This window comes from Oryctolagus cuniculus, chromosome 15 (assembly GCF_964237555.1).
Source record: "Oryctolagus cuniculus chromosome 15, mOryCun1.1, whole genome shotgun sequence".
Taxonomy (NCBI): Eukaryota; Metazoa; Chordata; class Mammalia; order Lagomorpha; family Leporidae; genus Oryctolagus; species Oryctolagus cuniculus.
In genome coordinates this window covers 144,713-168,424 of record NC_091446.1, presented here as the reverse complement: position 1 = coordinate 168,424, position 23,712 = coordinate 144,713, and the positions used below count along the sequence as shown (strand labels likewise).

The 23,712-nt window shown below is 62.0% G+C and overlaps 3 protein-coding genes across 9 annotated transcripts; 1 reads left to right on the top strand and 2 right to left on the bottom strand.

Moving 5' to 3' along the window:
* The first annotated feature begins 146 nt into the window (after positions 1 to 146).
* Positions 147 to 10,597, top strand: MTG1 (mitochondrial ribosome associated GTPase 1). 6 transcript variants are annotated; one of them, XM_008270642.4, is made up of 11 exons: positions 147 to 337; positions 531 to 580; positions 2,018 to 2,089; positions 5,393 to 5,476; positions 6,018 to 6,074; positions 6,296 to 6,386; positions 6,664 to 6,746; positions 6,849 to 6,945; positions 7,244 to 7,325; positions 10,056 to 10,168; positions 10,365 to 10,597. In XM_008270642.4, exons 1-11 carry the CDS (start codon positions 226 to 228, stop codon positions 10,502 to 10,504), a joined length of 981 nt encoding a protein of 326 aa, XP_008268864.2. In that variant the 5' UTR covers positions 147 to 225; the 3' UTR covers positions 10,505 to 10,597. The 6 variants fall into 6 exon arrangements, with proteins under 6 accessions (XP_008268864.2, XP_051680318.2, XP_008268865.2 ...); XM_051824358.2 differs by having other exon boundaries at positions 531 to 597; positions 1,987 to 2,089; XM_070057038.1 differs by having other exon boundaries at positions 151 to 337; positions 6,685 to 6,746.
* Positions 10,598 to 14,002: 3,405 nt separating this feature from the next.
* Positions 14,003 to 15,438, bottom strand: SPRN (shadow of prion protein). 2 transcript variants are annotated; one of them, XM_051824363.2, is made up of 2 exons: positions 15,181 to 15,438; positions 14,003 to 14,588 (listed from the first exon to the last, which is right to left on the bottom strand). In XM_051824363.2, the coding sequence occupies exons 1-2, from the start codon at positions 15,321 to 15,323 to the stop codon at positions 14,138 to 14,140; spliced, it is 594 nt and encodes a 197-aa protein (XP_051680323.1). In that variant the 5' UTR covers positions 15,324 to 15,438; the 3' UTR covers positions 14,003 to 14,137. The 2 variants fall into 2 exon arrangements, with proteins under 2 accessions (XP_051680323.1, XP_008268877.2); XM_008270655.4 differs by having other exon boundaries at positions 15,177 to 15,317.
* A 5,460-nt stretch (positions 15,439 to 20,898) lies between these two features.
* LOC138845271 (olfactory receptor 6Z7-like) lies at positions 20,899 to 22,031 on the bottom strand. The gene has a single exon (XM_070057041.1). It carries the CDS (start codon positions 21,961 to 21,963, stop codon positions 21,034 to 21,036), a length of 930 nt encoding a protein of 309 aa, XP_069913142.1. The 5' UTR covers positions 21,964 to 22,031; the 3' UTR covers positions 20,899 to 21,033.
* Positions 22,032 to 23,712: the final 1,681 nt, after the last annotated feature.

Sequence of the window (23,712 nt, the reverse complement as noted above, 5' to 3'; positions counted from 1 at the left end):
GATGAATTCCCGCACCCGCAGGGCGCGATGCGGAGCTTGGGCCTGCGCAGTGGCCCCGCCCCTTGACCGGCCCCGCCCCGTCCGCGGCCGTGGGAGCGTCCTGCGCAGGCGCGGGGCGCGCCGGAGTCCCAGGGGCGGGCTCCGGCCGCGGAGGAAGTCAGCGTGGAGTGTTTCCGGGTCGGCGCGGTCGGCCGGCCGGGCTGCGGAGTTGGCCGGCGAGGAGCTATGCGGCTGTCCGCGCGCGCACTGAGCGGCGTCACCGGGGCAGCCTGGCGGGCGGGCGTCGCTCTGCGCGGCCAGGATGTGGCGCGCTGGTTTCCGGGCCACATGGCCAAGGGTGAGGTCCCGGGGGTTCCCCGGCCCGGCGCCCCCTTGAACCTCACGCCGGGGTACCCGGCAGGACTGAGCCGGCTCCCGCCTCCCGGAGCCTAGACGTCAGCGCCAGGGGCGCGTCCTGAGGGCGCCAGGAGCTCCTTGGCCGGCCGCTCGGGGCGGGCGTGGACGCGCGGCTCACGGGCTCCGTCTCGCAGGGCTGAAGAAGATGCAGAGCAGCCTGACGCGCGTGGACTGCGTCATCGAGGTGCGCGACGCCCGGATATCCTCTCGGGGGCCGGACCCGTTAGGCGGGGTCCGGGTTTTTCGTGTTTCTTTTTAAGATGCGTGTGTGTGCTGCAGGGAGACAGATTCCCAGCCGCTGGTTCGCTCCCCAGACGCCCCCCACCGCCGGTGCGGGGCCCCCGCTGCAGCAGCAGGAAGCTGGGTCGCGAGTGGGATGCGGACTGGAGTGCGGCCGTGTCGCTGCTGCTCCTGGCCTCCGGCAGCTCCCCTGCGCTCCCCTGCGCTCCGCTGGACCTGACACCTTAGGTTAGAAGCCCTTGCCGGGCGCCAGCAGCGTGGTAGCACCGCCTCCGACGCCGGCCTGCAGACCCGGCTGCTCGACTCCTGACCCAGCTCCCTGCTAATGGGCCCGGGAAAGCGGCAGGCGACCGCACACGTGCTTGGGGCCCGCACCCACGTGGGAGTCTCAGAGGAAGCTCCCGGAGCAGGCTGGCTGGCTCTCCCCTTCTCCAAGTCCTCGTCCCCGGGCGTTCCTCCTGCAGATGGCAGCACCTTGCTGGCAGCTGAGGGCACTTCTCAGACCCCGTTGGTTACTGCCAGATTCTTCCGGGGGCGGGGGCGCGGGCATTGCTGGAGAGCCGTGGGATCCCCCTCCCCGCACCTGCGGGCCGGTCCCTACCCTGGGCAGGTCCGCCTGTGTGGCTGTTTCTTCCACTGCCTGGAGGGAAGCCGCTGTGCAGCGCGGGGCACGTTTGCAGCTCCAAGGGTGCAGCGCTGGGCTTCTGTGCTGGGCAGGGGCGTTGACTGACAGCTGCCCGTCTTAAGCAGTCATGAGGCATGCAGTTGTCATGTGACTGATCAGAAAACAGCCCTCGCTTTCGTCTGCACATTCTGGCTTATCTGGGATGCACAAGAAGCCCCATCACTGAATCCTGGCCTTGGGGCAGGGGTCTGGGGCCGTGGTCCCCTGAATGGGCACAGGGGTGCTTTTCATCAGGTCCCTCTGGGGTGCAGCTGCTTACAGGGCTGGGGGGTGGGCAGGGAAGTTGCAGCCAGAGCCCAGGAGTGAGACAGGAAGCAGTGCCTGCCCGTGCTGGGTCTCCCTCTTGGCAGGTTCGGGGTCCTCCTGTCTGACAGTGGCGGGAGGGCGCGGTTTGCGTGTGCTGGGTCTGGGCAGAGCTCTCCAGGTGCGGGAACGGCAGCGGCTCGGCGATTCAGCAGCCGCCGGCTCCCAAGACTGGGCTTTCGTTGTTGTCATCACTTCGCGAGAGCCACCGCCTGCTCACCTCTTGTGGCCTTTGCTGCCCTGTCCCCAGCCGAGGGCCGCCAGGGTGGGCACTCGCCCCAAGACCGGGCTTCCTGTGCCGCCTGGGAGGCGAGGACGAGAGGAGCTCGGGCTTTGAAGTTTTTGCCTTGACTTGGTCACATCCCGCTCTCAGGGCGCAACCCTGTGTTCCAGGAGGCCCTGGGGCTGAAGCCCCACCTGCTCGTCCTCAACAAGATGGACTTGGCCGATCTGACCGAGCGGCAGGTAAAGTCCTCCCTCAGCGCGAGGCAGGGGTGTCCACCCGGGCTCGCAGACCTGTCGCAGTGCCCAGTCCAGTGGACCTTTGTCTGCTGTCCCCCGCGTGGTAGCCTCTGTCCACTGCGGCTGTGAGCACCTGGTGTGGCCACTCTGCGGAGGAGCTGACTTTCAGATTTTACGTGATGAATTCCAGTAGCTGCGTGAGGCTGATGTCCAGTGTCCACGCTCACCAGTGTGGCCCAGGCTCTGCTGCTGCCTGCCTTCTGCCTACCATATGGAAGAGGGGGAGGGGGAGTGAATTCCTTTTTTTTTTTTTTTTTTTACAGGCAGAGTGGACAGTGAGAGAGAGAGACAGAGAGAAAGGTCTTCCTTTTGCCGTTGGTTCACCCTCCAATGGCCGCCGCGGCCGGCGCGCTGCGGCCGGCGCACCGCGCCGATCCGGTGGCAGGAGCCAGGAGCCAGGTGCTTTTCCTGGTCTCCCATGGGGTGCAGGGCCCAAGCACCTGGGCCATCCTCCACTGCACTCCCTGGCCACAGCAGAGGGCTGGCCTGGAAGGGGGGCAACCGGGACAGAATCCGGTGCCCCGACCGGGACTAGAACCTGGTGTGCCGGCGCCGCTAGGCGGAGGATTAGCCTAGTGAGCTGCGGCGCCGGCCTTTTTTTTTTTTAAGATTTATTTACTTATTTGAAAGGCAGAGAGAGAGAGAGGTCTTCCATCTGCTGGTTCACTCCCCAGATGGCTGCAGCAGCCAGAGCTGGACCGATCCAAAGCCAGGAGACTGGAGCTACTGAGTCTCCCATGTGGGTGCAGTGCAGGGGCCTAAGGACTTGGGCCATCTGACACTGTTTCCCAGGCTGTTACAGGGAGCTGCACTGGAAGTGGAGCAGCCGGGACTGACCCCTTGCCCATTTTGTATGCTGGCACTGCAGGTGGCAGTTTAACCCGCTGAACCACATTGTTGGCCCTTATTTTTACTTTTTAGACTTTTTTGTTTTTATTATTATTTTACTTATTTAATTAAAAAAAGTTTTATTTAGGGCCTGGCATTGTGGCGTAGTTGGTAGAGCTGCACACTTCAATGCCAACATCCCATATGGGTGCTGGTTTATGTCCCAGGTCCATGCTAATGGCCTGGGAAAAGCAGCAGAGGATGGCCCAAGTGTTTGGGCCCTGCACCCACATGGGAGACCCAGAAGAAGCTCCTGGCTTTCCTGGCTCAGCCCTGCCTGGCCATTGCAGCCACCTGGGAAGTGAACCAGTGGATGGAAGATCTCTATCTCTGTCTCATCCTCTCTAATTATCTGACTTTTGGATAAATAAATCTTGAAAACAGTAAGTTTTATCTGAAAGGCAGAGAGATACAGACTTAGAAAAGTCTTCCATCTGCAGTTTTACTCCTCAAATGCTAGGCTGAAGCCAAAAGCCCCGAACTCCATCTGGGTCTCCCACGTGGGTGGCCGGGCCCCGAGCACTTGAGTGTCACCTGCCGCCTGTGGGTGCATTGGCAGGAATCTGGGTCAGAGGATGGGACTCAAGCCAGGCCCTCGTGTGAAGGGGGCTGGGCCTCCCAAGGGGCTTCTCACCACTGAGCCAGACACCCAGCCCTGGGACTGTTGTTTTTGAAGGGTTAGTTTGCTTTTGCTCTGTTTTAACGAAGTCCTTGGCAAAGAACAGGTGTCGGGATCTTTAGAGCTGAAGCCGTGTTTCTGACAAGTTGCTGCTGTGTGGACGTGTGCACTGGTGCCTTTTGGCCGTCAGGTGACTTCTGAGTCCCATCCACAGACTGCCACAGGGTGCATCCTGAAGCCTCTGGGAGAATCCCAGGGGGAGGCCCACGCCCCCTGCTGCTGGCCCACCACTCAAAGCTGCTGCTGTGTAGTTGTCTTAACAGTGCTGTAAAGTCGCCACCTGCGGGGCCAGCATCTCAGGGACATGGGTTCGAGTCCTGGCTGTGTGCTTCCGACCTAGCTCCCTGCCGATGCACCTGGGAAAGCAGTAGAAGATGGCCCAAGTGCCTGGGCCCCTGCACCCACCTGGGAGACCCTGAAGAAGCTCCTGGATCCTGGCTCCTGGCTTTGGACTGGCCCAGCTCCAGTTGTTGCTGCCATTTGGGAGTAAACGAGTGGATGGAAGGCCTTTGTCTTTCCCTCTTACTGTAACTTTGCCTTTCAAATAAGTAAATAGATCTTTAAAAAAGTAAAAATGAAGACTTCTCAAAATACAGAGTTTTGTAGCTGGGCGGAGGGCGCCTATGGCTGAGGCTTTTGAGGCTGGGAAGAGGGAGCAGCAGCACCTGCCGGAGCTGGGGTGTGGCTAACCCTCCTAGGAAAGAAGCAGCTACACAACAAAGCCTTTGTCCTGTGATTGACCGGAGCAGTGCAGGATCCAGCAAATGCCGACAGGTGCACAGTGATGGACACACAGCCCGAGTGTCCGGCCATCAGGTTCCTGGGCGCCTTCCCTCACGTGTGGGCTTTCCAAGTCATGGTCAGCCTGCAGGACAGCAATGAGGTCGCCGCAGAGTCTGCCAGCTCAGACCCTTGGGTGTGGTGTGTCGCCCACACACGTTTCGTTCAGTGTTTAAAATGGGAACACCTTGTTTCTTTCTTTTTCTTTTCTTTTTTTAAGATTTATTGATTTGGGCCGGTGCTGCGGCTCACTAGGCTAATCCTCCACCTTGCGGTGCTGGCACACCGGGTTCTAGTCCCGGTTGGGGCGCCGGATTCTGTCCTGGTTGCCCCTCTTCCAGTCCAGCTCTCTGCTGTGGCCCGGGAGTACAGTGGAGGATGGCCCAAGTCCTTGGGCCCTGCACCCCATGGGAGACCAGGAGAAGTACCTGGCTCCTGCCATCGGATCAGCGTGGTACGCCGGCCGCAGCGCGCCGGCTGCGCCGGCCATTGGAGGGTGAACCAATGGCAAAGGAAGACTTTTCTCTCTGTCTCTCTCTCTCACTGTCCACTCTGTCCAAAAAAAAAAAAAAGATTTATTGATTTGAAAGAGTTACAGAGAGGCAGAGAGAGAGACAGAGAGAGAGAGAGGTCTTCGATCTGCTGGTTCGTTCCCTAAATGGCTGCAACAGCTGGAGCTGCGCTGATCTGAAGCCAGGAGCTTCCTTGGGGTCTCCCATGCAGGTGCAGGGGCCCAAGGACGTGGGCCACCTTCTGCTCTCCCAGGCCATAGCAGAGCTGGATCGGAAGTGGAGCAGCTAGAACTTGAACCAGCACCCATGTGGGATGCTGACACTGCAGGTGGCAGCTTTACCCACTACGTCACTGCGCTGGCCCTGGGAATGTCTTGTTTCTTTCAGAAAATTGTGCAACAATTAGAAGAAGGAGAAGGCCTGAGAAACGTCATCTTCACCAACTGCATGACGGATGAGAACGTGAGGCAGGTGGGCTGCTCAGGGCCACACCAGGGACAGTCTCCAGTGACCATGGGGGTGCAGGGGTCCCCTGTGCTGAGGGCGGGGTGGACGAGGCAGGTGGGCTGCTCAGGGCCCCACCAGGGACAGTCTCCAGTGACCACGGGGGTGCAGGGGTCCCCTGTGCTGAGGGCGGGGTGGACGTGAGACACCAGCCCGAGTCCAGCCATGACAGCGCCTTCTGTAGTTTGGTAGCTGGTTTTTTCTCAGGGAGTTTCGCAGGGTGACGTGTGTCTGTCAGAAGACAGGGTCAAGCTGTAGCCCCCGGGAGCTGCCTCGTTGATCCTTGGTGGGCAGCCAGGGACGGCACACGCAGGCCCAGCACCCGTGGCTCCGGCCGGCATCTGTGACCTGAGCACAAGGTCGGCAGGACTCGAGGAAGAAGCTGTGTTCCATAGGAGGCGCAGGGTGAAGCCCAGAAGTGGGGTCTGTGTCCCCTGTGTGCTGAGTGACAAGGGGGACATAGTCGGGGACCTCGCTCGGGGCCCCAGGCGCGTCTGTTCTGCTGCAGGTCATCCCAGCTGTCTCGCAGTTGATTGGGAGCAGCCACCGCTACCACCGAGGAGAGGTTGGTGGGGCTGGGAGGTGGGGGCCGGTGTGCGAGGGGTCCCCCTCCCCTTGCACGCGCTGCAGCAGCCAGGAGCCTGCCTGCCCTCTTGTCTTCCTTCCGTGGAAAGGGCCAGGCCCTGTCTTGCTGCTGGGTAACCCTGCCTTGACCGCTGCTGTCCCGGGGCCGAGCTCCATGGCCTGTCGGGGCGAGGCTGGGGCAGCTTGGTCTCCGCTCTGCAGAATGTGGACTACTGCGTCATGGTGGCCGGGATCCCCAACGTGGGCAAGTCCTCCCTCATCAACTCCCTGCGGAGGCAGCACCTCAGGAAAGGTAGTGGGGCAGTGGCGTCCTCGGGGACATGCCCAGCTGGGTCCTGCTCTGTGCAGTGCTGGGGGAGGAGTGGCCCTGGCCGGCCATCACTGCCCACCAGAGAGAGTGGTGCGTGTGCTGAGTCCCCAAGCCACTGTGCCTGGCTTGAGCAGCTGCCCCCTGTGAGTGAGTGTGCGGCTGAGTGTGCAGTGACCACAGCCTGGGAGCTCCCTGGGCTTTGGGAGTTTGCGCTTTGGCCTGCAGGTGCTCAGGTTCTGCCGTGTGGGTTTGATCCCAGCCACAGCCCTCTGTCCTGCAGGAAAAGCCACGCGGGTGGGCGGTGAGCCTGGAATCACCAGAGCTGTGACCTCCAGAATTCAGGTGGGTCCCTTGGCTAGGCTTGGGGTGTGCCTGGAGCTGTGCAGGCACCACTGCCGACTGCTCATAGCTGCCACCTGCTACTGAGCAACCCCTCCCCCCCAGGTGTCTGAGCGGCCGCTGGTGTTCCTGTTGGACACCCCTGGAGTGCTGGCTCCTCGGATCGAGAGTGTGGAGACGGGCTTGAAGCTGGCCCTGTGTGGTGAGCCAGGACCAGGGTAGGGCCAGGGTGGGTCCCCCTCCGCCTCAGGGCTCTGCCCGCCAACCGCCCTGCTCGCTGGGAATGCTTCTTAGAGCTTGAGTGGCCTGGGCTGCCCCAAGTGCTCACAGCTGTGGCCTCACTGGCAAGAGAGCACAGGGCAGAGGGGTCAGGCCACGAGGCCACGGCAGGCACCAGGGAGAAGGTTCCAGAAGACAGCACCTCCTGCCCTGCATAGCCTCTCCTCTGGAGCATGGGTGTCGCTGGCCAGGCCGTCTCACACACTCACCTCTGCTCCCAGGAGCCTTGCTGGATCACCTGGTCGGGGAGGAGACCCTGGCCGACTACCTCCTTCACACCCTCAACGAACACCGGCTCCTAGGGTGAGTTGCCGTGTGGGGCAGGCAGCCCCTCCTCTCGCGTCCTGGACAAACACACTTTCACTAAGACAGCGTTCTGGGTCATTGCGTTGATACGGTAACCTGCACCCTAACACCTGTGACCTGAGAGGTTTTTCACCAGGGGTCACGGCTATGAAACCGTCACATGATGCGGAAAACAGCCCCCGACCCTGGTCTGTGCTGCTGTGGGCTGGCTCCTGCCTGCCCTCGCTCCGTTTCTGTCGCTGCAGGGTCATTTGCATTTTCTAGAACTTGATCTGAGCACGCAGGGTGTGCTCTGTCCCCGGGCATCTGTCCTTGGCGCTGCTCTCAGGGTCTTGCGGCCCACCCACCTCGCAAGTCAAGCGCAGCCCGTTCGTGTGCAGGTGGGGCTCTCTCTGGGTAAGCGCCAGGCTGTGGGGTGCCGGAGCCTGCTCCCTGGGCGTCTGCATCATGGGGAAAGCTGCCGAGTTGTTTGCCGAGCAGAAGGGAACTGGGACGTGGGTTCCCCACACTCCTCCCACCCCCAGCACCGGTGTGGCCTGTGCTTCTGCGGCCCCTGACCCCAGAGGAGGGGCAGCGTCTGTCCATTGAGAGCATCCACGTCCCCTCTGGGGACGTGCTCGGTCTTTTCCTGCCTTTAAAACTAAGTTTTTGTTTCTCGTTAGATTGTCGTAGTAGTTCTGGGTACAGTCTGGATTTAAGTCCTTAATCAGAGGGGTGACTTGTAAATATTTTCTCTGGGTCAATAGCTCTTATTTATTTATTTATTTTTAACATGTAATTTATTTGAGAGACTGAGAGACAGGGAGAAGCAGGCACACAGGGCACTCAACGCCCACTTAGGGAGCTGGCTGGGTCCAGCGGCCACGGCGCCACTGCCCATAGCCGAGTCCCGTCTGGCTCCTGACTCAGTGCAGACTCTGGGGGCAGCAGTGATGGCTCAGGGGCTGGGTCCCTGCCTCCCACAGGGGAGACGTGGACGGAGTTAAGGCAGTGCAGGCCTCAGGGTCTGCGTTAGAGGGGACCGGCAGGAGCTGAGCTGGGCACTGCCCCAGGCACCTGATGGGGACGCCAGCATCATTGCTAGGCTGTGCACCTGCCCCTCCATATCTGGAGCTGCTTTTGAGAACCAGAAATAGGTCAGTTGTGTGTGTGTGAATAGTGTGAGAACAGTTGTGTGTGTGTGTGAACAGTTGTGTGTGTGTGAACAGTTGTGTGTGAGAATAGTGTGAGAACAGTTGTGTGTAAACAGTTTGAGAACAGTTGTGTGGCTGGTGGGTTGCGGTCAGCTGTCTGTAATAGTTTCTAAGTCCCGGATATCTTGTTACTTTTCTTTGTTGATACAATTATCTTCCTTTTCCTTCATTGGTTTTCATTTGGCTTGAAAGGCAGAGAGGCAGAGACAGATGGGAGAGATCCCTGTCCGCTGGTTCCCTCCCCCACTTCACACCACAGCCAGAGCTGGGCCAGGCCAGAGCTGGAAGGCAGGAAGGGTGGCGGAGACCCAGTACTGGGGCCGCCATCACCTGCTGCCGCCCAGAACACTCGTTAGCCGAAAACGGGTGAGAAGAGGATCCGGGAGTCAGCCCAGGCCCCTGCTGTGGGTGCTGGGGTCCCCACGCGGTCTGTCAGAGAGCTCCAGGCCCCAGGAAGATGCCAGCTGCCCTGGTGTCACCCGCGGGGCCCCTGCTGCCTGGGGAGAGCCCGCCCACTGGCGCCTCTGCTGCTCCCCTGCTTTTCCTCTCTTGGAACATTCTAGATTGACGGGTTTCTCGCCCCTCACTGGTTTGTTTCTGGTGGGAAGCCTGGCCCCTCTGAGATGTTCTCTTCATTTTCGTTCTCTTCATCCGGTGTGAGCAGCTCGAGGACCCTGGCCTGGGTGCGGTTTCTTCTGTGTTTCCCGGGCTTCTGGGGTCTGTGGCCTCATGGCTTCCTCGGATTAGAGAACTCTGACCACATTTCTGCCCCACAGCTTCTCCCCGTCCTGCCTTTGGGACTGTCCTCAGTCTGCTCGTTCTCTCCTGGAACGTCTGAGTCCCCCCCCCCCCCCCCCCAGTTGTCTTCCACAGCGCCTTTAGTGCATGGCATCATCGTGTGGGGCGCATGCAGCGACAGGCGGGTGTCTGTCGATGCCTGGGCCACTTCTGGCTGGACGTCAGTGGCTGAGCTGTTCCTCGTTATGCTTCTGATTTCTTGCTTTGTGGCCTGGAAATATTTTTCCTAAGATTGATTGATTTATCTGGAGGGCAGAGAGGGAGGGAGGGAGGCGGGGGCGGGTCTTTGTCTGATGATTCACCCCCCACGTGGCCACAGCAGCCAGGGTTGGTCCAGGGTGAAGCCAGGAGCCTGGAGCTTCTTTCTGGCCTCCCACGTGGGTGCAGGGGCCCGAGCCCTTGCCCTGTCCTCCACTGCCTTCCCAGGCCATTAGGGAGCTGGATCGGAAGTGGAGCAGCACTCTGCTGGGGGTGGGGGCTTCACAGGCGCAGCTTAGCTTGTGCCTTGTGCTGGCCCCGGGTCTGGTATTCTTGATGGGATGCCAGGCACTCGTTAGGTGCTGGGTATCCCTGACCTGTAGTGTTCCGGAGCGGGACAGCTGAGTATTGGGAAGCAGTCTGGTCCTCGTGGCAGACCCGGCTGCTGCCAAGTCTGGGGAGTGGTTAGCCTCAGGCCAGCACCTCCTGCGTGTGGGCGACAGGGGCTGGGCCAGCTGACTGGGCCGTGTCCATGCAGGTACGTGCAGCACTACGGGCTGGGCGGCACCTGCCAGGACACAGGGCACCTGCTGAAGAGCGTGGCCGTGAGGCTGGGGAAGACGCGGAAGGTGAAGGCGCTCACAGGCACAGGTGAGTGGGGCCCCCGTCACCCAGCGGGACCCTGGCTGCTGTGGGGGCTGAGTGGCGAGTGGCTCTTGAGAGAGGGGTTGTGCTGTGAGCCTCAGAGGGTGGGACTGGCCCTGCCCGTGGGCCTCCCCAGGCTCAGTGGGTAGGGGCTGAGCCCACCCTCTGGGGTGTCCTCCCTCACCCCCTTCCCTGTCCCCAGGTGACGTGAATGTCGTGCAGCCCAACTATGCCGCTGCAGCCCGCGACTTCCTCCAGGCCTTCCGCAGCGGGCAGCTGGGTCCTGTGATGCTGGACCGGGACCTCCTGCGTGGCCATCCCCCGGCCGAGACAGAGGCCTGACTGGAGCTCCTGCTGGCCCATGAGCCATGAGCTCTGAGCGGTCCTGCTCGCCAGCCAGGGGGACACCTGTGCTGCATAAAGTTTTGAACTGAGCGCCGCCTCCTGTCGGCCCTGTCACTGTGCGCGTCACCCAGCAGTGGGCCCTGTCACTGCACACGTCACCCAGCAGGGGGCCCTGTCACTGCATGCGTCACCCAGCAGTGGGCCCTGTCATTGCACTTGTCACCCAGCAGTGGGCCCTGTCACTGTGCGTGTCACCCAGCAGTGGGCCCTGTCACTGCACTTGTCACCCAGCAGTGGGCCCTGTCACTGCACTCATCACCCAGCAGTGGGCTCTGTCACGCACTCGTCACCCAGCAGTGGGCTCTGTCACTGCATTCGTCACCCAGCAGTGGGCCCTGTCACTGCACTTGTCACCCAGCAGTGATGGCCCTGTCACTGCGCATCACCCAGCAGTGGGCCCTGTCACTGTGTGCATCACCCAGCAGTGATGGCCCTGTCACTGTGCGTGTCACCCAGCAGTGATGGCCCTGTCACTGTGCGCGTCACCCAGCAGTGGGCCCTGTAACTGCACTTGTCACCCAGCAGTGTCGGCCCTGTCACTGTGCGTGTCACCCAGCAGGGGGCCCTGTCACTGTACTCGTCACTCAGCAGTGGGCCTGTCACTGTGTGTGTCACCCAGCAGTGGGCCCTGTCATTGCACTTGTCACCCAGCAGTGGGCCCTGTCACTGTGTGTGTCACCCAGCAGTGGGCCCTGTCACTGTGCGTGTCACCCAGCAGTGTGGGCCTGTCTCTGCACTCGTCACCCAGCAGTGTGGGCCTGTCTCTGCACTCGTCACCCAGCAGTGGGCCCTGTCACTGTGTGTGTCACCCAGCAGTAGGCCCTGTCACTGTGCGTGTCACCCAGCAGTGTGGGCCTGTCTCTGCACTCGTCACCCAGCAGTGTGGGCCCTGTCATTGCACTCATCACCCAGTAGTGGGCCCTGTCACTGTGTGCATCACCCAGCAGTGATGGCCTTGTCACTGTGCGTGTCACCCAGGAGTGGGCCCTGTCACTGCACTTGTCACCCAGCAGTGATGGCCCTGTCACTGCGCATCACCCAGCAGTGGGCCCTGTCACTGTGTGCATCACCCAGCAGTGATGGCCCTGTCACTGTGCGTGTCACCCAGCAGTGATGGCCCTGTCACTGTACGCGTCACCCAGCAGTGGGCCCTGTCACTGCACTTGTCACCCAGCAGTGTCGGCCCTGTCACTGTGCGCGTCACCCAGCAGGGGGCCCTGTCACTGTGCGTGTCACCCAGCAGTGGGCCCTGTCACTGTACTCGTCACTCAGCAGTGGGCCTGTCACTGTGTGTGTCACCCAGCAGTGGGCCCTGTCATTGCACTTGTCACCCAGCAGTGGGCCCTGTCACTGTGTGTGTCACCCAGCAGTGGGCCCTGTCACTGTGCGTGTCACCCAGCAGTGTGGGCCTGTCTCTGCACTCGTCACCCAGCAGTGTGGGCCTGTCTCTGCACTCGTCACCCAGCAGTGGGCCCTGTCACTGTGTGTGTCACCCAGCAGTAGGCCCTGTCACTGTGCGTGTCACCCAGCAGTGTGGGCCTGTCTCTGCACTCGTCACCCAGCAGTGTGGGCCCTGTCATTGCACTCATCACCCAGTAGTGGGCCCTGTCACTGTGTGCATCACCCAGCAGTGATGGCCTTGTCACTGTGCGTGTCACCCAGGAGTGGGCCCTGTCACTGTGCACGTCACCCAGCAGTGGTAGCCAGGAGGGAGCAGGGTGGGGGCTCGGCTGTGACCTGTGGCCAGCAGTCCTCCAGTCGCCAGCACAAGTTTATTTCACGATCAAGGTTACTATGAAGTGTGCACAGGAGCAGACAGAGCCTCTGAACATGGGGACCCTTGGGTGCCCTGGGGCCTCAGCCTCCCTGCTGCCTGCAGGTGGGAGGGTCAGCACGGACAGCAGAGTCCGCAGGCCTGCGAGCACCTTGTAGCCCCAGACAGTGGGACCCTGGTTTCGTAGCAGCCTGCACTCCGGCAGAAGAGCAAGGAGGTGGGGTGGTGTTGGGGCCTGGACCTCGCCAGTTCCTTCGGCCTCATCGGCCCAGTAGGTGGCCTGGCCACCTGGTGGTTTGCCAGCATCTTGGCTGGTCCTCCTGCCCTGGCCAGCAAGGGGAGAGGGAGGTGCTCAGATTCGCGACTGTGCCAGATGCTGATGTCGGGCTGCTGTGCAAAACTGTCACCGGAGAGTGGTGTTTCCACCGGTCTGGAACACTGACGGCTTGCAGTTGTGCTGTGCAGTTGTTGGGCGGGGTCTCCCTGTGTAAGTCCCTGGGTGCTGGCTGTGGGTAGCATCCGGCTTGTCTGGGAGGGCTGGAGAAGCTGCAGCCATGGCACCAGGCGCTGGCCACAAGGGGGACAGGGCAGGGCACTGGCCTGCAGCTCAGGGTCCTGGCACCTGGAGGAGGAAGTGGCCCAGGGTCCAGCTGGCAGCTTCAGAGCCCCTCCTGTCCAGAGCCACAGCCAGCTGGGGAGAGGCTGTGTCTACCAGCTGACTCCAGGCCCCGTGGTTCCGGGGGTGGGGGTGAGGGGCTGGGTCCCAGGAGCCAAGTGAGGGCAGGCGCTCCCTGCAGCACCAGAGGTGAGGTCAGGGCCGTGGGCTGCCCATCCTGCCTCAGAGTGGCCGGGGGACAGGAGCTGGGGAGCCTCGTACTTGTGCCTCTGGGAGGCCACTTGGGGCATCAGCCCTGGCCTTGTCATGTCCCTGAATGGTCAGGCACCGTGGTGATGGTCGTGGTTGTGGTGCTGGGCCAAGGCTGGTTCCCACATCACCCTGCACCTGCTGTGGCCTGGGCCCCACTGCGGCCGCCTCCCAGAGCCTGCTGGAGGGCATGAGCGCCTGGCCTTAGGCTTTCAGCTGGACCTCGCACTTGGCCTCAGGCCCATTGGCACAGGCTGGTCCTGCTTTTAGGAAAGGGGCTGCTCCTGGTGATGTGGGAGCCTCTTGGGCTATGCTCAGGGAGACGTCTCGTGGGCCGCTGTGGTCCAAGCACAGGCCAGCAGTTCCAGGGAAGTGAAATGAACATTAGAGCTGAGTGCTTGGGGGCAGGGAGTCGCTGGCACAGCAGCCTCTGTAGGTGGGCACGGTGTGTGCCGGGGGCCCTGGCAGTCCACGTTTCAGACGAGCCTGCCTTGAGACCCTCCTGGTCACCTGCTCTGGGAGGGCAGAGGCCCCTGAGCCTTCCACTACAGCCTGGCTGAGCCTCTCCCCTGTCCTGCCCACATGCTGAGGTCTGCCAGAGGGATGCCCGGGAGCCCCTGGGGGCACCGCCAGCCCTACTGGAGGTCGTCTCTGCCTGGAGGTCAGTGCAGTCCGCACCTCCTGTGTTCAGGGTGCCCCAGGGCAGCAGGGGTCTGGGTATCGGGTTGGTGCCTGCTCTTCCCAGGGCCACCTGCCTTCCTGGCTGGGAGCACCCTAACATCTTGGCTCCTGGTGGAGGTTCGTGACGGGCCTGGGCAAGAGGGTGGGCAGTGGAGGGGAGGGACGCTCAGCGCCGGGGGCCTCTGGGGTGGGACTACCGGGATACGGGTTGCGTGGGCCAGGTTGGAGCTGGGCCCGGAGTCAGCTTGTCCTAGGGCCGCGGCAACCGCAGGGCGAGGGCGCCACCCAGCAGCAGGTAGAGGCGCGGGCCCCGCGAGCATCCCGCGCCTGAAGTCCAGGTCCAGTAGCTGTAAACGCCCGTCCCGTTACCTCCGGACGCCAAGTCCTCCTCGTCCGGGCCGCGCTCCCCCGGCCCCGCCGCGCGCCTCCAGCCGGGGCCCGCGGCCAAGCCCGCGGCTGCTCCCGCTGCCGCCCCGGCTGCTGCCCCCGCCGCCGCCACGCGCGGGGAGGAGCCGTAGCGGGGCGCCGGCCGCACGCGCACCCTCGAGGTCCCGCGAGCGCCCCCGCGGATCCCGCCCCGGGCGCTGCCCCGCGCCCCGCCTCGGCCTCCCTTGGCCGCGCCGCCGTCGCAGAGGAACGCAGCGGCCAGCAGCAGGGCCCAGCACGTCGCGGCAGTCCAGTTCATGTTTTGGCGACGAAGCCTGCGGGCAGAGCGGGGAGGGGCTTAGCTTCCGCGCGGGGTGGAGGCGGGGCAGGGAGCCGCAGGGCAGGGTGTATGGGGGGGCTTTCACTTGGGGTTGGGGGGGTCCATTACTGAGCAGGGGTGCGGGGAGTGCCTGGGATGGTGGTGTTGGGCGCCTGCTGCTGGGGCGCTCCAGCCGGGAAAGGAGCCCCACAGCCTGCGCGCGAGTGCTCAGGAGGCGGCGGTCATACTTGGCGCGGGTGTCCCTGGAAGGGGTCATGCGCCCGACTCTCTGGCTCGGAGCCTGCGGGAAGAGGCCCTGGTGGCGCGCGCCGGGCGCGGGGCCAGAGCTGGGTTCGGGCCTCGCCGGGGCGCAGAGGACCCGGCTGGGGACACCGTTCACCCACCGCGCAGGCCGGACCTGGAGATGGTCCCTTCCCACCCCTGCCCGGCTCTCCAGCCTCCCTTGGCGCCGGGAGCGGGGACGCGGGCGGGGCTGAGCGGGCTCGGGTCGCGGCGATCCGCGCGGCCGCTGCTGCTTCTCCGCGCCAGGCGCCCGCCCTCTCCCAGCCTCCCGGCCCGCCCGGATCCCACCACTGGGCCTTACCCACCGCGGGCCTCGGTAGCTCCAGGGGCCGCGGCCCGGCGGCAAGGGGCGGGCGGTGGCGAGCCCCTCTCCGGAGCACGGAGCCGGGTGCCTGGGGTCTGCGCGAGGCCTCCGCCCTAGGATGGGGCGGGCAGAACGGAGGCGCATCCCCGGAGACAGGAGGGAGGAGAGATAGGCAGGTTCGGGGGAGGCGCAGCCCCTCGCGCCGCCCGCCCCTTCCTCGCCCTCGCTGCTAGCCCGCGCGCTCCCGCGCGCGTCAGCCTCACGCAGGTGCCCTCACCGCTCCCGGCGACCCCTCCCCACTTTCCCACACCCTTGCCCCTACCGCAGGGAGCCGGTGGCTGGGTCCGGGGACTGAGGCTGGGGCTCGCGGTGTCCGCCCCGTGCCCTGCACCCCTGTCGTCCCTAGGCCTGCTGTTGGGGCGTTTAGGCGTGTTTTCCGCCAGCCGGCCATCTTCCAGGGGCGCGGATTCTCAGTTCTGGTAGCAGAGCGGGGCCGGGTGGTGCAGAGGCTTTCCGCAGGGGCCTTGCCGCGCGCCTGAGCGGCCAGCATTGCCCTGGCGCCAGCTCTGGTCCCGTTTTCAGGGCAGACCCGTGGGCAGCTCCTCGGCCTGGCGCTACAGATGCCTTCTGCAGCCCTGCTGTGCCCCCACGGGGACCCTCGGTGAGGCCATTCCCTGCCATATCCACTGCTCAGACCCGAGGGCCCTCAGGGGTTAGCAAGCTGAGTGATCACCGGTTCCTGCCCAGCTGGGCTCTGGCTTCCTGACTTGTTGATCAGCGCTCAGGTGACACAGGTGGCTATGGGGTGAATGTGCTCTGGGCGCCTCTGCTCCCTGTCCCCCAGCTGACTCCACCTGGCCTCCGGGCAGCCCCTCTGCTGGGTCCCACATGGGCCACGCTGCCCCAGCCCTTCAGGGCCTGAGGTCCTTGTCTGTGTGTGTGGGTGCTGCTGCTGACCTCTGCTCTCCCACATGGAAGTGTCCAGAACATCTGATGAATGACGAGTGAGTTTCTGTCTGACTTCCTGGATGAGTCAAACAAAAACATTCTGGGAATAAAAAACAAACTTCTGATTAGTGGTGGCGGAGGCTTGGGGAGAAAGCTCTTCCTGGGTGGGTGTGGACAGCAGGGAGCTTTGAACCCCTGTCGGCAGAGCTGGGCGAGGCAGTGCTGGGAGTGGCAGGGCTCCCTGCTCTGGGGGGCTGGCCTAGCAGGTGGTTCAGTGTCCCCCCCACCTTCGGACCTGATGAGAATTCCAGGCAGGGCGCTGACCACAGGCAGAAGGAGGCGTCCTGGGGAGACAGGAGAGTAAATCCTCTCCTTTCTGGGCTGAAGGAGGAGGTGTTGGCCCATCGGGTGCTGAGGGGCTGTAGCGAAGGACCCGGCACAGCTGTGATGGTGACACTGAGAGATGGTCACTGCAGGTGGCCTGGCTCAGCTGACTCCCAGGAGACAAGGAGGCTGCTGGGGGCCCCGCCGTGGTTGAGCCACTCAGCACTCATCCCCCTAAGCTGGGAGCCAGGAGCCAGGAGCCAGGAGCCAGGAGCCAGGAGCTTCATCTGGGTCTCTCACATGGGTGCAGGGGCCCAAGGGCCTGGGCCATCTTCTGCTGCTTTCCCAGGCCATTAGCAAGGAGCTGGATCAGAAGTGGAGCAGCCAGGGCTGGAACCTAGGGTACTGGTGTTGCCAATGGAAGCTTAGCCCATCACAGCACAGCGCCAGCCTCTGTGTTGGTGTCTTAACCCCAGGGCCTCGGAGTGTGACTGGGGGGTATGAGCTCACTAGGCTGGGCCTGAGCCCCCTGACTAGGGGCCTTGGGGTGAGGACAGGGACACACAGGGGTAGCATGTGAGGATGGGACACCATGGAAGGAGGCCCCACAGTGAGAACATAAGTTTTTTTTTTTTTTTTTTTAAGATTCACTTCATTTATCTGAGAGAATTACAGAGAGAGAGGTAGAGAGAGAGAGAGAGAGAGAGAGAGAGAGTCAGTCTTCCATTTTCTTGCTGGTTCACTCCCCAGATGGCTGCAATGGCCGGAACTGAGCTGATCCGAAGCCAGGAGTCAGGAGCTTCTTCCAAGTCTCCCATGCAGGTGCAGGGGCCCAAGCACCTGGGCCATCTTCCGCTGCTTTCTCAGGCCATCAGCAGGGAGCTGGATCAGAAGTGCAGCAGCCAGGGCTTGACCTGGCATCCATATGGGATGCTGGCACTGCAGGCCAGGACTTTACCTGCTACACCACAGTGCCAGCCCCAGCTTTAGCTGTTTATGCTGTTTATGGTAGTAGCAAACTAACATAGAACCAAGGGATTCTCAAGTCTGTATGGAAAATAAGGGCCTAAAATAATTTTGGAAAAGTGGCAGAGGTGATGGCAGGCAAGTGGGTGTACAGGTGCACCTGAGACCCTATAAAGGCCGTCCATGCCCAAGAGGGGTCCTGGCTGAGTCAACAGGGAGCGGAATTCCAAGATGCCCCAAGTGTACCCCAAGGGCTGCAGGATAGGGGCACACATGAGGGAGTTGCTCAGTTAATAGCCGTGGACCAAACCAACAAAAATCCCATTCCTTGTTCCTGAATTTATGTTAAAACGTGGACTCAAACCCCAGTGGACAACCCCCAGGTGCCACCACACCAGCTCCCGATGCACCTGGTGCAGAGCAAGCCCCTCCCTCCAGGCCTCCTGTGCTGCAAGTGTGCTCCGCTCACGCCCCTGCCCCTCTGCCCTGCGGCCAGCTTGGGGTCCGTGCAAACCATGGACCCCTCCCCAGCTTCCCTTCAAGGATGCTCCAGGTCTGTGGACATCTTTCTTTTTTTCCTTTCTCTCTCTCCATTTATTTATTTGAAAGGCAGAGTGGCAGAAAGAGAATGAAAGAGAGAGGGAGAGAGAAAGAGAGGGAGAGAGATTCTATGCACAGGTTCACTCCCCAAATGGCTGCAACAGCCAGGGCTGCGCCGGGTTGAAGTCAGGAGCCCAGAATTCCACGTGGGTCTTGCACATGGGTTCAGGGAACAAGCACCTGGGCCATGCTTTGCTGCCTTCCCAAGTGCGTTAGGGGAGCTGGATCAGGAGCGGAGCTGCGACTCGAACCTGCAGGCATTGCAGACTGTAGCACCGCCTGCTTCGCCGTGATGCTGGTCAAGCGTCTCAGGGCCCATCTGGACTGGGTCGGTAACCTTGTATTCCAGTGAGCCCTTGGTCTCGAGTTCTGGGTGCACAAGGGGGCGCTGTGGTCCTGTGAGACAGGTATTTGGTGCCCTCCTGCCTCCTGGCTTGTTTTAATGAGTCGGCGGCCAGCCTCATGGTGGGCGGGTCCCAGGAAGGACGGAGGCAGGACTGCAGGGTAGGGACTTCTGGTCCACTCCCACCTCTGTGGAGGGGACAGAGGCCAGCGGTGTCACCATTCACTCCTGTGTGATGAAGCTTCTGCAGAACCCAGGAGAGCAAGGACCACTGGCTTCCTGTGGGGGGGGGACCCCCGAGGGGCACAGAGGTCCACGCTCCCACTTCTCAACCTACTTCTGCACCGGCACCCCTTGCCAGAAACCAGCAAACCAGGTTCCCCAAGTGCTGCCAGCTGCTGCCAGGAGGGGCTGTGGGGACCCCACCCACAGCACAAGGAAAGCATCTGGGGCTGTGTAGGCACCGTGGCTGCCGTGCTGTCTCAGGTGGTGATGCTGGATAGAGCACCCCCCATGGCATCAGCACAGCATACACTGCCTGCTGGGGTCAGGGGAGGAAGCCCCCAAGGTGCAGGAGAAACTGAGCATGGAGAAGAATGAAATGGAAATTCTAGAACAATGACAACAACAAATGTTTAAAATAGATTAGACACAGCTAGAGGGAGAATTAGCAACCAGAAGATTAGAAGGAAAAAGAGGCGGAGAGGGTGCTGAAGCAGTGGGGACCCCAAGGGAAGGTGTGGCAGGTGCAATGTTGGAGTCAAAGGAAGAGGGGAGGGAGGGGGTGGCAGGGGCACGTTTGAGGGGTGCTGACTGCCCAGGGAGCCGATGAGGGAAGCAGCAGTGAATCTGAGGAGTGTGTCGAACACCAAGTGCAGTGAACAGTTCACAAGCACGACTGTGGAAACCAAACACAAGCGCACCCTGATGCTTCCAGAAGTTCAGGAGCCTGAGTGGCTTCCAAAAGATGCAAAATGAAGCCGAGAGGCCCCTTCCCAGGGAGAGCACAGCTGGCAACTCAGAAACACAGTGTCCCGGGTCCCTGCGCCAGCACCGCAGAGCTGTCAGCAGAGGGTGCCAGAAGCCGAGCGGGGCATCCGGCGTTTGGCTCGGATGAACAAGCAGGTCCTACACACACTGGCTTGTGGGAAGCAGCTGCAGCCACATACATCAAAGGAGACTTTAAACCTTCGCTGTATGGCCAGTGCTGCCGCTCAATAGGCTAATCCTCTGCCTGTGGCACCGGCACCCCGGGTTCTAGTCCCGGTTGGGGCACCGGATTCTGTCTTGGTTGCCCCTCTTCCAGTCCAGCTCTCTGCTGTGGCCTGGGAGTGCAATGGAGGATGGCCCAAGTGCTTGGGCCCTGCACCTGCATGGGAGACCAGGAGGAAGCACCTGGCTCCTGGCTTCGGATTGGCACAGCGTGCTGGCTGTAGCAGCCATTTGGGGGGTGAACCAATGGAAGGAAGACCTTTCTCTCTGTCTCTCTCTCACTAACTCTGCTTGTCAAAAATAATAATAAAAAACCTTCGCTGTTAAGGCAGAAGAAATTTACTTGGATAAAGAAAACACATTTTACTGGTAAGAGGGTAAATCTACCAAGATGGTAGTTATTCTAAATCTGGATGTGCCTGATAGCACAGCCTCAAAGTCATGAGAGCACGCATTCGTGCTGCGTGGAGCTGCACCTGCCTCACCACGCATCCCGGGGACACGTGGAACCTGTCCCCCAGGGGCTCTGAGGTAGTGAATGGAATTGGAGTGAAGAAAAACTCAGAAATCAAGTGAGAGCTGACCTCGTCCTGACCAACGACAGGAAGTGTTTGAATTTCTGCCCTCAGCACCAGAAAGGAAAGGCAGAAAATGAGGCACTGTGGTATCATCTCCTCTCCAGTTCCAAGTCAGGGGACACTGTTCTCTCTGGGGAGGGTGGCCCCATGTTAGGTGGTGCTGCCTGGGCCTGTGGGGCCTTCACCCTGTCCCAGAACCTAACCCCAGGTGTCAGGGGAGTGACTCTGGACAGCAGCCTTCCTCTGACCCCCTGGTTGGACTCTGCAAAGCTGAAGTCTGGCTGCCCAGGTGAGGAGCTGTCCCCTGGTCAGTGCTGACGCTGGCTGGACAGGCTCTGGGGTGAGGAACTGTCCCCTGGTTGGTGCTGACGCTGACTGGGAAGGCTCTGGGGTGAGGAGCTGTCCCCTGGTCGGTGCTGACGCTGGCTGGACAGGCTCTGGGGTGAGGAGCTGTCCCCTGGTCAGTGCTGACGCTGGCTGGACAGGCTCTGGGGTGAGGAACTGTCCCCTGGTCAGGGCTGACGCTGACTGGGAAGGCTCTGGGGTGAGAAGCTGTCCCCTGGTCGGTGCTGACGCTGACTGGGAAGGCTCTGGGGTGAGGAGCTGTCCCCTGGTCGGTGCTGACGCTGGCTGGACAGGCTCTGGGGTGAGGAGCTGTCCCCTGGTCGGTGCTGACACTGGCTGGGAGAGCTTCTGGAAGCCAGGTCTGTCTCCAGGCCTCTGACTCTTGTTCCTTCACATGCTTGCTCATGGCCACTGTACTCTTGGCAGCTCTGACTCAGAGTGGATTGAGCGAGAGAAGCCCTTGCTGTCTGCACTTGTGGATGACAGCGTGGGGAGGAGAGCAGGTGAGGGGTCAGCCATATCCCTCTTACAGTTGTGCTCAGGAGCTGGGGGCCCGGATAAGTTTGGCCAGGGCCTCCCTGATGTCGTGGTTTCGTAGGCAGTAGATGAGGGGGTTGAGCAGAGGCGTCACGATCGAATAGACCACGGACACCAGCTTGTTGAGGGCAAAGGAGCTGATGGCATGAGGTCGGGCATACATGAAGATGGTGGTGGTGTAGAAGATTGCCACCACCACCAGGTGGGAGGCACAGGTAGAGAAGGCCTTCTGGCGGCCGGTGCCTCTGGGAACCCTCACCACTGTGGCCAGGATGTGGGCGTAGGAGAAGGCGGTCACCAGCAGGGAGCTTGCGAGCACTGCCAGGGCCGCCACGAAGTCCAGCATTTCAATGGCAGTGGTGTCAGAGCAGGAGAGCTGTAGCAGGGGCGAGATGTCACAGAAGAAGTGGTTGAGGATGTTGGAGCCACAGAACCTGAGGTGAGCGATGAGTGCTGTAGACACACAGGAGGCAAGGAAGCCACCAAGCCAGGCACTGAGGGCCAGGCACAGGCAGAGCCGGGAGTCCATGATGGCCGGGTAATGTAGTGGGCGACAGATGGCCAGGTAGCGGTCACAGGCCATGGTGGCCAGGAGGAAGCACTCTGAGGAGCCCAGAGAGAGGAAGAGGAACAGCTGCGTGAGGCAGCTGGAGAAGGAGATGGCTCTGGCCCCGGCCAGGATGGCCAGCAGCTTGGGGACGGTGACTGAGGTGTAGAGGGTCTCCAGCACTGACAGGTTGCCCAGGAAGAAATACATGGGTGTGTGCAGTTGCCGGCTGGCACAGATGGTTCCCACGACGACCAGGTTCTCCAGGACAGTCACCAGATAGATGGTGAAGAATGACCCAAGCAGCAGCCCTTGCAGGTGGCACAGCTCTGGGAAGCCCAGCAGGACAAACTCAGTCACCAAGGCACTGCTGGAGTTGCTCATGGCCCTCCTGGGTGGGCAGAGTCACCTCTGAGCACCTGGAATGGCAGACAGCCATGTGACCTGGCAGGCCAGGCCTTCTGCTCCACTGGTGAGAGCTGCAGGTGCACGTCCCAGAAGCACTCTCACACACCCTGGGCACACACAATCACCCAGACACCGCAGGTGCCAAACAGGTGCACACCCCAGCCACACACACTCATCCCAGGTGCACACACAGACCCCTGGCACAGCCCTATACCCAGGCACGCACACATATCCCAGGTGCCCAACGTCCAGGTGCCCACAGACATGCACACTCACCACAGGCTCATGCACACTCCAGGCTCACAATCACCGCAGGGCTCATGCACACCCCAGGTTCCCAACGTCCAGGTGCACACAGACATGCACACTCACCACAGGGCACATGCACACTCCAGGCACACACTCACCACAGGGCACACGCACACCCCAGGTGCACACTCACTGCAGGGCACATGCACACTCCAGGCTCACAATCACCACAGGGCTCATGCACACCCCAGGCACACACTCACCACAGGGCACACACACCCCAGGCGCACACTCACTGCAGGGCACACACACCCCAGGCACACACTCACTGCAGGGCACACACACCCCAGGCGCACACTCACCGCAGGGCACACACACCCCAGGCGCACACTCACCGCAGGGCACACACACCCCAGGCGCACACTCACCGCAGGGCACACACACCCCAGGCGCACACTCACTGCAGGGCACACACACCCCAGGCGCACACTCACTGCAGGGCACACACACCCCAGGCGCACACTCACCGCAGGGCACACACACCCCAGGCGCACACTCACCGCAGGGCACACACACCCCAGGCGCACACTCACCGCAGGGCACACACACCCCAGGCGCACACTCACCGCAGGGCACACACACCCCAGGCGCACACTCACCGCAGGGCACACACACCCCAGGTGCACACTCACCGCAGGGCACACACACCCCAGGCGCACACTCACCGCAGGGCACACACACCCCAGGCGCACACTCACTGCAGGGCACACACACCCCAGGCGCACACTCACTGCAGGGCACACACACCCCAGGCGCACACTCACCGCAGGGCACACACACCCCAGGTGCACACTCATTGCAGGGCACACGCACACCCCAGGCGCACACTCACTGCAGGGCACACACACACCCCAGGTGCACACTCACCGCAGGGCACACACACCCCAGGTGCACACTCACCGCAGGGCACACGCACACCCCAGGCGCACACTCACCGCAGGGCACACACACCCCAGGCGCACACTCACCGCAGGGCACACACACACCCCAGGCACACACTCACCGCAGGGCACACACACCCCAGGCGCACACTCATTGCAGGGCACACGCACACCCCAGATGCACACTCACCACAGGGCACACACACACCCCAGGTGCACACTCACCACAGGGCACACATGCACATCCCAGGTGCACCCTGACCGCAGGGCACACACCCACACACACAGCACCTGGAAGACCCGGTTTGCTTGCTGTGCCTTCTCAGGGCTGTCGCCTGGGGCAGCCCCTGACCTCATCTGTGTTGACAGAAAGGAATCTTTGTGTCTAGAGGCCCCCTCAGCCCTTAGGAAGGAGAGAAAGAGAGAGGGAGACAGGGAGAGAGAGGGAGACAGGGAGGGGGGAGGGGGGGAGAGAGCGAGCGAGCGAGAGAGAGAGGCAGGGAGAGGGGGAGAGAGGGAGGGGGCAAAGAGAGGG